The sequence below is a fragment of the Anguilla anguilla genome, chromosome 6 (assembly GCF_013347855.1).
Source record: "Anguilla anguilla isolate fAngAng1 chromosome 6, fAngAng1.pri, whole genome shotgun sequence".
Taxonomy (NCBI): Eukaryota; Metazoa; Chordata; class Actinopteri; order Anguilliformes; family Anguillidae; genus Anguilla; species Anguilla anguilla.
In genome coordinates, this window is record NC_049206.1 from 61,185,289 (window position 1) to 61,197,788 (window position 12,500).

The window sequence follows — 12,500 nt, forward strand, 5'->3', positions numbered from 1 at the left end:
TATTTTTGAGAATGACATAACACAAAGAATCCTATATTTTCACAGAGGATTAATACGCACCGAGAATTAGTGTTTTTGTTTCATCTCTCCTGAATATGATGTTTATTCATCACAATTTAACTGAATCATTTTCTAGGTCTAATGTCAATCAGCGAGTCAAAAACGAACAACATTCTTGAGAATCATTTATAGGCATCCCATTCTAAACAGCTTACTATCAATGATACCACAAATAAAATATTTTGAAATTTTTTTTAAAGAAGCAAATCGATGTGTTTGTTCCCAGGAACGTCCCGTTTGAGAAGAGAATCACGACTATATTACAGTGGCTGGATCTACCTGAAGGGACCCGGTAGAGTGAGCTGCTTGGCTTTCCTCGTACAGTCAGAAATACACCTGCTGGGCTGCCTGTGCTCTGTGTGTCTGTGAGGCTGATAAAAGCAACAGTTATCATTATTCATGGAAGCCTGCCCCCTCCCCCCCTAAAAAAAATAAATAAATAATTTATATGGGAGGCGCTATCAGTTGTTATCAATGATGAGTCATATGAGTCAAAGCCTTTTGATTGGTTAATCCTCGGAAGCTCCGCCTATCGTAGGTGTTCACAAGCCCTGCAGGTGCGTAATCCTAACTAATGAAAGACTAAATCACATCATAACTAATCAAAGACTAAATCACATGGTGACTAATGAAAGACTAAATCACATGGTGACTAATGAAAGATTAAATCACATCATAACTAATGAAAGATTAAATCACATGGAATAAAAAGAACAAAGAAGAAAATAAGAAGATACTTTAAAGATGGTAAAATAAGATGAAAACACAATGAGCCCAGTGTAATTAAATGTGCTGTATTGTAACGTTGCTAATAGACCTTACCGGCTGCAGTGTGTTGGGATACTTCGACTTCATGGGGCTCAAATGTCTGGTATTTTCTGCTTGTTTTGTCTGTTGCCATGACGTCCTGCAGGCCAGGTTTTTACACGCTTTATCTGGAGGAGCCAGATGGTGCAGGACATCGCTATGGACCAATGAGCAGTCAGGTGAGGCAGCCTTCGGCCAATGAGAAACGAGAGAGGTGTGATCACCTAAAAGCCAAGCTGATGAATGACTGACTGAGTTGCTTTGGAAGGGGTGTTGGGGGGGGGGGGGGTTGGGGGTGGTGGGATATTTAAAAGTTCATTTTCTTGTACTTACCTGCTACAAAGATAAAGACACTGAGGTCATTATTTTAGTCAGGCGGTAAGTATTCCTGGTTCTGAGTCATGTTTAATGCTGGAAAGCTTGTCAGGAACGCTCACCCCGGTGAACATGTGGCTGCTGTGTGTGCAGCTGGTAAGAGTTTGACTCTGGAATGCGGCTGTAAGTCTCAGGCCTTCCCAGCCGTGTGAAAAGCCCTTCTGCTCCACACTGCCCCCTGCAGGCGCTGTAAAGCAACAGAGAACAGCCTCCTCGGACAGATGTGTTTTTTATTTTATTTTAACAGTGGTTTTAAATAATGTGTAACTATTCTAATCACTGTGGATGGGTGACAGTGATCATTAAAAAGGTAAAAGACTCAAATAAAGTCTGTGGTTCTGAACTTCACTAATAACGTTGATTATGTGCTATTGGGCTTAACTTGGGTGTTCACCTCTCCAAAACTAAAATCAAAATATGATAAAATGACGATAACACAAAAGAAGCAGGCCTAGAAGTCAAACTTGGCAGTCATTAAAAATATATATTTTTGTTGTTTGTGTAGATGAATCTGGGGAGCAAATCCCACATATAATATCCAGGGAAATGGTAACCAGGGGAAACAATTTCATAAAAGTAAGATTCTAACAGGGTACTCCTTCTTTATGAACGTAGAAGCCCCTCCCCCTGACTCTCTCCTGTCTGTGGCCCCTCCCCAGGTGATTGAGGCTCTGCAGAGGGTCGACCGGATCCTGGGGATGCTGATGGACGGGCTCAAACAGAGACACCTGCACAGGTGTGTTAACCTGGTCGTGCTCTCCGATCACGGTAAGAAAGAGCACCCTCTCTTCCTCCTGTGCCAATATACTGTGTACATATATACATATATACATTTATCTATGGACTTTCTTTGCGGAATATAATGAAAAATATATTTTACAGCAGTGTATGTTAAAAGTAATATATTGCAGTATCATAAAGTGGCTATAGAATATTTGCCCATATATTATGAAGCATTGCAATATCTCATTCTGCTTTTGATATTGTATTTTATTTCAGTTTATTGTAATATATTCGATCCCCCTGAGCTGTTTCGGGGTGTGGTTGCATACAGGGTCTGACACACGAATAGACAGTGACCCCAAAACCTGCAGACAGTGACCCCAAAACCCACCTGGAACAGTCGCTGCTGTCTGTGCCCGTGCTCTGGCTTTTGTTGGCCCCGCCCGGGTCTGATCTGACCCCCAGTGAGGGAGGGGGAGCCTGACGGTGGCTCTTATATAATCAGGATGCAGATGGTGCGCTCGCACACAGTTAGCGCACCGCTAGCACACCGTTAGCACAGGGTTAGTGCAACGTTAGTGCACTGCTAGCGCACCGTTAGCACACCGTTAGCACACAGTTAGCGTAGCATTAGCGCACCGCTAGCACACCGTTAGCACACGGTTAGCGCACCGTTAGCACACCGTTAGCACAGGGTTAGTGCAACGTTAGTGCACTGCTGGCACACCGTTAGCATACCATTAGCATAGGCTAACGGCAGAGCGGGGGCCGCTGTGTGGGGGCACATGCTGTATTCCATATGAGATCACATTAATAATTACCACTCCACATGCCCCCCCCCCCCCCGTGGTGCAGTGTCCCGATCAGGCCTGCTTGGATGTTGGCGGCGATGGATGTGCGGAGGGGGGGTGGGCGGGTAGATCTGACCAGCCTCAGCTATGCTCTTTGTTGCTTCACAGAGACACGTCCGCCGCAGTAGATTTCCTGAGACGACGGCGGTCGTGCTTTAATAAACGAGCCAATCGTGGCCGAGCCCCTCTGCATCTGCCTGTGTGGAGAAACGCCCAAAACACAGCTGTTCACCCGCACGCCCGTCCCCTCCTCTAACCCCTTAAACCAGCTCTATTCACGGGCAGTGGGCTAATTAAATGAAGATGTCCTCAGAGGTCTTTTGCTTTGTAATTTTGTGTCTCTGGAGGTCTTTTTTTAAATCTCTTGAGGGCCAGCCTGCAGTCACTGTTCTGACTTGTGGGAATCGTATCGTTTGCCATCATACATCTGTGAACGTCATTCTTTGCCAAACTTTCTAAATACTGCATCATAAATTAGAGGCTCTTGTGAGTAGTTGATGATGAATTTGCCAGAGACTCTTAAGAATACTTTAAGAATTTTTTTGTTCTGTGGTTTCTTTACTTCTGAGTTGCTAATTACATTTCGTAGTGGAGGTCAGCGCAGCGTTTGGCGTTGGCGGTGACGGGTTTGGCGTTGGCGGTCATGGTGACGGGTTTGGCGGGTTTGGCGTTGGCGGTCATAGTGACGGGTTTGGCGGGTTTGGCGTTGGCGGTCATAGTGGCGGGTTTGGCGGGTTTGGCGTTGGTGGTGACGGTCATAGTGACGGGTTTGGCGGGTTTGGCGTTGGCGGTGACGGTGAGGGGTTTGGCGGTGGCGGTCATGGTGAGGGGTTTGGCGGTGGCGGTCATGGTGAGGGGTTTGGCGGGTTTGGCGGTGGCGGTGACGGTCATAGTGACGGGTTTGGCGGTGGCAGTCACGTCCTGCTCTGTAACTCTCTGGCAGGAATGGAGGAGGCCTCGTGCGCTAAAGCGGCCTACGTTTCCGCGTACCAGGACAACATCGCCGACTTCACCGTCGTCCAGGGCCCAGCCGCCAGGATTAGGCCCAAGAAAATTCCGGAGGAGTTTTTCACGTGTGAGTTGCTCTCAATATGACCCCCTGCCCACCCCTCCCCCCCCCATCCTGTCTGTACCTATGTGGTTTCCTCCCTCACCACTGAACCACGGTGTGTTTATCCCACATAATGACAGAGCGGTGATCCACTATTACTTACTTCCTGTGTTGTTCTTCCTCTCCCCAGTTGACTATGAAGGCTTGGTGAGGAACTTGTCGGTAAGAGGAAGTGCTCAGTCTTTGTTCTCGTTGAACGTGTCCGCAGATGTGGCTCGTCTCGTTGATCTTTACTCTTTGCCCTCCCCTTCTGAAGTGCAGAGCCCCTGACCAGCCGATGAGGCCGTACCTGAAGGAGCACCTGCCCAAGCGGTTCCACTTCGCCAACAACGTCCGCATCGAGCGTGCCCACCTCTACATGAAGGCCCAGTGGCAGGCCGCTCTGTGAGTTCCTCTTCCGTCCCCACGGCGACTCTCTGTTTCCACGGCGACATGCCCATCACACAGACCTCCCAGTGCTGCAGATATGAACTGCATGAGTACGATGGTGATGATGATGGCGATGGTGATGGTGATGGTGATTAGTGGTCCCTGCTCCCTGTAATCTCATTCAGGAAGCCGGGGGAGATGAAGTACTGTTCCGGAGGATTCCATGGCTCAGACAACCTATTCAGGAACATGCAGGTCTGTCCCGGCAGAACCCCCCCCCCCTTCCCCCCATGCACTGCCTTCTGACCTTCTGACCTGCTTTTACTGTCTGTCAGTCTGTCTGTCTGTGTGTCTGCCTGCCTGCCTGTCTGTCTGTCTGTCCCAAACAGATGGTATATAGCTGTCTGACTGTCTTCCTGTCTGTCTGTCCCAAACAGAGGGTATATAGCTGTCTGTCTGTCTGTCTCTCTGTCTGTCTGTCCCAAACAGAGGGTATATACCTGTCTGTCTGTCCCGGGGCATCCAGGCTACAGGCCACACCTGTAGACTATTTAGCTGAATGAGCATGCAGGGAGGTTTATAAAGCTACAACAACCAACCCATCGCATTTCTGCTCTGCACATCCACACACCTGCCACACTGCTGAATTATGCACCAGGCCATCAATAAGAGATGCACAGATGCTATACATAATTCATTATTATTATTTAAATTTTTATTTTAAGTTTAGTCACAGCTGCTTTAGTTGGGTTCTGCCTGCATGAGCCCGTTCAGTCGTAAGAAAATAAACACTCTAGAGATACCAGCATCTATACCAGCCCCAATCAGAGCCCCCAGCATCTGTACCAGCGTCAGCTATTATGCTGCAGGTAAAACAGAGCTGTATCTGCTATGGCTGGGGTGTTTTATGATGTGAAACTTAAGATTCCTTGGGGTAAATGTACATTCTTTATAATAGTTATTATAAAAAAGGAAAATGAGGTGTAAATAACATCCAGGCCTACAGGTGGCGGTGTTGTTGGTTTAGCGACGCTGGGCGGGCGGGGGGGGGGGCGGAGTCGGGGGAATCCTGCCGACCCCCCAGCAGAGAGGCAGGGGGGTGGGGGGGGGGTCAGATGGGGGGGGGGGGGGGTTCCAGGGGCCATTTTGCTGCCTGGGGGTGGGCGGGGGGGATGGATTCATCAGGATCAGATGTCGAAGAGGAAACAGAAACACAAACGCTCTTTCACTCTTCCCCGCTCCACTTTCTTCTGTTTTCTTTCTATTTCTGCAGCCTTTATTTTCCTAAACATTTTTTTTTGTGTTGTTTGTCTGGATTTCGGTCCGCTGGCCGTTCCTGTTTCTGGAGCTCGTACCGCAGTGCAGGGCCGGCTCAGGGCATAAGCGCTCTGCCGCAGCGTCCGTTTCCAGCTCTGGTCAGGCCGGGAATGTGGGGGGTGTGGGGGAATGTTGGGGGGTTTTGGGAGGATGATATAATTACCCCTCTTCCCGCTCCTTCCCGCGCAGGTGGAGGAATGAGGAGTCTCTGAGCGCTAAATTTAGCCTTGTTTTGCGCGTGGCCCTGTGAGCCCTGTGAGCCCTGTCTGCGTTCTGCACACGCAGTAAAATATAACCGTGGCGACGGCGGTAGCGTTACACTGTCAGTTTGTGTAGCAGGCGCCCACATTCTGGCCAGCTTTTCACCCACACTGAAAACGCCTGTCCTGCTCCTCCTAAACTTTTATTTTTTATGTAGTCAATAAGTATACGACAATGCAGAAAATATATTTGGATGTTTTGAGAAAGCTCTTACACATGTTTTTTTTTATAGTTCTTCACAGGACTTCTCTTTTGGGTGTAATTTCAGCTGAAATCCTGTGGTGCATTGTGGGTATTTGGCTGATTTATATCCAATGTGTGTGGGTGGGCTGGGGCCTATGACTGGGCGGCTGTTTCTGCAGTTATGCAGAGCGTTCGAGGAATTAAGGCGCGAAAAGTCCTCTGGTTTATCTCTACCGAGTTACTGAATGGGTGGCTGTGTTCCCACCAGTGTAGAGAATGGGGGGGGGGGTTTCTCACCCTCCTAAATATGACCCCAGCATTCTCTCCTCTGAAGCCCCACCCCCCTCTCCCCCCCAGCTAGTGTGTGCATAGCGGCCCACTAACGGCATCCTACCCGTCAATCAGGCGGCCGCTGCAGCATTGTGGTTTTGGGGCTGATAGATGTTGTGGTTTTGGGGCTGATAGATGTTGTGGTTTCGGGGCTGATAGATGTTGTGGTTTTGGGGCTGATAGATGTTGTGGTTTCGGGGCTGATAGATGTTGTGGTTTTGGGGCTGATAGATGTTGTGGTTTTGGGGCTGATAGATGTTGTGGTTTCGGGATGATAGATGTTGTGGTTTCGGGATGATAGATGTTGTGGTTTTGGGGCTGATAGATGTTGTGGTTTCGGGGATGATAGATGTTGTGGTTTTGGGGCTGATAGATGTTGTGGTTTCGGGGCTGATAGATGTTGTGGTTTTGGGGCTGATAGATGTTGTGGTTTTGGGGCTGATAGATGTTGTGGTTTTGGGGCTGATAGATGTTGGGGTTTCATGGCTCACAAATATTGGGGTTTCATGGCTGATAAATGTTGGGGTTTCAGGGTTGATAAATGTTGGGTTTTCAGGGCTCAGGTTGTGTCATGTCCCAGTCAGAACATCCTTAGGTTATTTTACGCTTTAGAGTGCAGAAACCCTGAGCTCTTGCTGTACCCCCATAAGACACCTCTGATGATGCAATGTGCATCTTATTTTACAAATAACGTGTTTCATTTTGCAGGCAATTTTTATGGGCTATGGACCAGGGATTAAGTCCAAGACTGAGGTGCCCCCGTTTGAAAGCATTGAAGTATACAACCTCTTGTGTGGTAAGCTGTGCTTCTCTGAAATGAACTTTAGCTGACCTCTTTCTGACTGACCGGGAATGCTGCTGGGGTGATTGCTCTGTCAGTACTGCGGAAAATCAGCATTACAGACAACCTGTCGCTCATAAAATTTTCTGCCAATTAAAAACAAATGATAAATTTTGTCTGAATGTTTGCAAAAGATGCCAGAATCTGCAGGAAGTTTTTTTGTCTCAGATTTTGTATTTGACTCCAGTCTGCTGCTTGTATGTGTGCGTGCGTGCGTGTGTGTGTGTGTGTGTGTTGCGGGGGAAGGGGAGTTCATATGAAAGGAGAACAGGCTTGGACATCTGGGGGCTTTTTTACAGCCCTGAGTTTGAGCTGCTATTCTCCCATTGTTTTAAGAAAGGTTTGAGGAAGGGCCCAGCCCGGTGGTGCTTCCGGCGCACAGTCGCGGTATCTGGGCCGAGACCTTACTCCCGTTTCACAGAGCTGAGCCCTGGACCCCTGTGATCAGACCTTTAAAAGGGGTCAAGAAAGGACATCAGATTTAATACATTTATTTCCCTTGATTTTCTGAGTCAAAGACCACTGGCTCCCTGATTGGGTCAGTTAAAGATTTCTGGCTCCCTGATTGGGTGAGTTAAAGATTTCTGGCTCCCTGATTGGGTGAATGAATGCATTTTCCAGGGCAGAGCAACATGCAAAGCAACAATGTGGTCCCATAGTGCTTCACAAGGCTCAGTAGACTCTGCTGCTACTGGTCAGCTGCCATGGACCAATCCTTCCCCATCTCTCTCTCTCTTTCCCATTGTCTCTCTCGCTCTCTCTCTCTCTCTATCCCTCTCTTCTCTCTCTCTCATCCTGTAGATTTATTGGGAGTTCCCCCGGCCCCCAACAATGGGACCCACGGGAGCCTGAACCCCGTCCTGCGCAGGCCGGTGTACAGGCCGGTGTATCCTGCAGAGCAGTCCTCTGCCTCCTCCTGCACTGCCCGCAGCTCCACCGCCACCGACAGCCTCGGCTGCAGCTGCAGCTCGCTGTCCCCAGCACAGGTACAGCAACTCCACACCTGCCACACTGCTCGCTGTCCTCGGCACAGGTACAGCAACTCCACACCTGCCACACTGCTCGCTGTCCTCAGCACAGGTACAGCAACTCCACACCTGCCACACTGCTCGCTGTCCTCGGCACAGGTAGAGCAACTCCACACCTGCCACACTGCTCGCTGTCCTCAGCACAGGTAGAGCAACTCCACACCTGCCACACTGCTTGCTGTCCTCAGCACAGGTACAGCAACTCCACACCTGCCACACTGCTCGCTGTCCTCAGCACAGGTACAGCAACTCCACACCTGCCACACTGCTCGCTGTCCTCAGCACAGGTACAGCAACTCCACACCTGCCACACTGCTCGCTGTCCTCAGCACAGGTACAGCAACTCTGCACCTGCCACAGGTGTGGATGGGCCCCATGGTCTGGTATCTGTTAAGGCTCTGTTCCAGTGTGTGGATGGGCCCCATGGTCTGGTATCTGTTAAGGCTCTGTTCCAGTGAGTAGATGGGCCTCATGGTCTGGTATCTGTTAAGGCTCTGTTCCAGTGTGTGGATAGGCCCCATGGTCTGGTATCTGTTAAGGCTCTGTTCCAGTGAGTAGATGGGCCTCATGGTCTGGTATCTGTTAAGGCTCTGTTCCAGTGTGTAGATGGGCCCCATGGTCTGGTATCTGTTAAGGCTCTGTTCCAGTGTGTAGATGGGCCCCATGGTCTGGTATCTGTTAAGGCTCTGTTCCAGTGTGTAGATGGGCCCCATGGTCTGGTATCTGTTAAGGCTCTGTTCCAGTGTGTAGATGGGCCTCATGGTCTGGTATCTGTTAAGGCTCTGTTCCAGTGTGTGGATGGGCCCCATGGTCTGGTATCTGTTAAGGCTCTGTTCCAGTGAGTAGATGGGCCTCATGGTCTGGTATCTGTTAAGGCTCTGTTCCAGTGTGTAGATGGGCCTCATGGTCTGTATCTGTTAAGGCTCTGTTCCAGTAGGCCCCATAGTCTGGTATCAGTTTTTTTTTGTCAAATGACCTGAAACATATTAATTTTTATTTGTATCATTGAATTCATGATCTTGGATTTTTCTTTTCATCCAATTAGTAATCAGATGTTTTCAAAGGTGCCTATGGCTTCAATTAGATTTTAGGGCTCAAATTAGGGTTCAGCTAGGGTTAGGGTTATGACCATAGAAAATGTGCAATAAATGCATATTTCTTTAGGGAAAATATTTTTGTTTTTTAAATGACCTGAAACATTATTTTTCATTTGTGTTATTGTATTCATGATATTTACCTTGTTTTCCATCCATTTTAAATGGGTTTTCTGATGTTTTCAAAGGTACCAATGGCTTCAATTAGGGTTTAGGGCTCAAACTAGGGTTAGGGTTAGGGTTAGGGTTAGGAAAACGGTAAGTCTGAGGGTTGAGGCAAGTTTACGGCTGTTTTCAGCAGCTTGAAGAACGGTTAGGACATGGGTTTGTTTGTGATTTTGGATGAGCCAAAAAAATTCTCTAGTAGCATGTGTACCTATGACCATAGGAAATGTGCAATAAATGCATATTTCTTTAGGGAAAACATTTTTGTTTTTTTAACTGACCTGAAACACATTATTTTTCATTTGTGTTATTGTATTCATGATATTTACCTTGTTTTCCATCCATTTTAAATGGGTTTTCTGATGTTTTCAAAGGTACCAATGGCTTCAATTAGGGTTTAGGGCTCAAAATAGGGTTCAGCTAGGGTTAGGGTTAGGATAACGGTGAGTCTGAGGGTTGAGGCAAGTTTACGGCTGTGTTCAGCAACTTGAAGAAAGGTTAGGACATGGGTTTGTTTGTGATTTTGGATGAGCCAAAAAATTTCTCTAGTAGCATGTGTACCTATGACCATTGAAAATGTGCAATAAATGCATATTTCTTTAGGGAAAATATTTTTGTTTTTTAAATGACCTGAAACATATTATTTTGCATTTGTATTATTGTATTCATGATATTTACCTTGTTTTCCATCCATTTTAAATGGGGTTTCTGATGTTTTCAAAGGTACCAGTGGCTTCAATTAGGGTTTAGGGTTCAAACTAGGGTTCAGTTAGGGTTAGGGTTAGGGTTAGGGTTAGGAAAACGGTAAGTCTGAGGGTTGAGGCAAGTATGCGACTGTGTTCAGCAGCTTGAAGAAAGGTTAGGACATGGGTTTGTTTGTGATTTTGGACCATCCAAAAAAATTCTCTAGTAGCATGTGTACCTATGACCATAGAAAATGTGCAATAAATGCATATTTCTTTAGGGAAAACATTTTTGTTTTTTTAACTGACCTGAAACATATTATTTTGCATTTGTGTTATTGTATTCATGATATTTACCTTGTTTTCCATCAATTTTAAATGGATTTTCTGATGTTTTCAAAGGTACCAATGGCTTCAATTAGGGTTTAGGGCTCAAACTAGGGTTAGGGTTAGGGTTAGGGTTAGGAAAACGGTAAGTCTGAGGGTTGAGGCAAGTTTACGGCTGTTTTCAGCAGCTTGAAGAACGGTTAGGACATGGGTTTGTTTGTGATTTTGGATGAGCCAAAAAAATTCTCTAGTAGCATGTGTACCTATGACCATAGGAAATGTGCAATAAATGCATATTTCTTTAGGGAAAATATTTTTGTTTTTTTAAATGACCTGAAACATATTATTTTTCATTTGTATTATTGTATTCATGATATTTACCTTGTTTTCCATCCATTTTAAATGGGGTTTCTGATGTTTTCAAAGGTACCAATGGCTTCAATTAGGGTTTAGGGCTCAAACTAGGGTTAGGGTTAGGGTTAGGAAAACGGTAAGTCTGAGGGTTGAGGCAAGTTTACGGCTGTGTTCAGCAGCTTGAAGAACGGTTAGGACATGGGTTTGTTTGTGATTTTGGATGAGCCAAAAAAATTCTCTAGTAGCATGTGTACCTATGACCATAGGAAATGTGCAATAAATGCATATTTCTTTAGGGAAAATATTTTTGTTTTTTAAATGACCTGAAACATATTATTTTTCATTTGTATTATTGTATTCATGATATTTACCTCGTTTTCCATCCATTTTAAATGGGTTTTCTGATGTTTTCAAAGGTACCAATGGCTTCAATTAGGGTTTAGGGCTCAAACTAGGGTTAGGGTTAGGGTTAGGGTTAGGAAAACGATAAGTCTGAGGGTTGAGGCAAGTTTACGGCTGTGTTCAGCAGCTTGAAGAAAGGTTAGGACATGGGTTTGTTTGTGATTTTGGACCATCCAAAAAATGTCTCTAGTAGCATGTGTACCTATGACCATAGAAAATGTGCAATAAATGCATATTTCTTTAGGGAAAACATTTTTGTTTTTTTAACTGACCTGAAACATATTATTTTTCATTTGTATTATTGCATTCATGATATTTACCTCGTTTTCCATCAATTTTAAATGGATTTTCTGATGTTTTCAAAGGTACCAATGGCTTCAATTAGGGTTTAGGGTTCAAACTAGGGTTAGGGTTAGGGTTAGGGTTAGGAAAACGGTAAGTCTGAGGGTTGAGGCAAGTTTACGGCTGTTTTCAGCAGCTTGAAGAAAGGTTAGGACATGGGTTTGTTTGTGATTTTGGATGAGATATATAATACAGTATGTGCATATTTTTTTGATGTGAGGCTCAGAGTTCCGTCCATGTAGAATCGGTGAGCCCGCTGAGCCAGGTGTTCCAGGTGAACCGTGTTCCTCTCCTGAGCCTTTCCCTTACCTGCTGAACCGGGCCGGCTGCGTGGGGCCGTGGGAACCGCAGTTGTGGGGGTCCTGGGTGTTTTAGGGTGTGGGAATCGGATTCAGCCGCTCCTGTTTCACGGACACGCACAGACCCTCTGCTCTGACCTGGCTGTGTCCGTCCCCGGGGGCCTGCTGTGCGGCGCAGTCCTGGGCGTGTCTGTCCCCAGGGGCCTGCTGTGCAGCGCAGTCCTGGGCGTGTCTGTCCCCGGGGGCCTGCTGTGCAGCGCAGTCCTGGGCGTGTCTGTCCCCAGGGGCCTGCTGTGCAGCGCAGTCCTGGGCGTGTCTGTCCCCAGGGGCCTGCTGTGCAGCGCAGTCCTGGGCGTGTCTGTCCCCAGGGGCCTGCTGTGCAGCGCAGTCCTGGGCGTGTCTGTCCCCGGGGGCCTGCTGTGCAGTGCAGTCCTGGGCGTGTCTGTCCCCGGGGGCCTGCTGTGCAGTGCAGTCCTGGGCGTGTCTGTCCCCGGGGGTCTGCTGTGCAGTGCAGTCCTGGGCGTGTCTGTCCCCGGGGGTCTGCTGTGCAGTGCAGTCCTGGGCGTGTCTGTCCCCGG

The 12,500-nt window shown here is 47.3% G+C and overlaps 1 protein-coding gene across 1 annotated transcript in view; it reads left to right on the forward strand.

The window, feature by feature from the left end:
• enpp1 (ectonucleotide pyrophosphatase/phosphodiesterase 1) overlaps window positions 1-12,500 on the forward strand; it is a 38,550-nt gene that overhangs the window by 16,945 nt on the left and 9,105 nt on the right. The window contains exons 10-18 of the mRNA XM_035424021.1: window positions 287-352; window positions 974-1,046; window positions 1,902-2,010; window positions 3,760-3,891; window positions 4,058-4,089; window positions 4,184-4,311; window positions 4,482-4,551; window positions 7,096-7,183; window positions 8,030-8,214. Of these exons, the coding sequence (XP_035279912.1) occupies window positions 287-352; window positions 974-1,046; window positions 1,902-2,010; window positions 3,760-3,891; window positions 4,058-4,089; window positions 4,184-4,311; window positions 4,482-4,551; window positions 7,096-7,183; window positions 8,030-8,214 (883 nt within the window). The remainder of the gene's footprint in view (window positions 1-286; window positions 353-973; window positions 1,047-1,901; window positions 2,011-3,759; window positions 3,892-4,057; window positions 4,090-4,183; window positions 4,312-4,481; window positions 4,552-7,095; window positions 7,184-8,029; window positions 8,215-12,500) is intronic.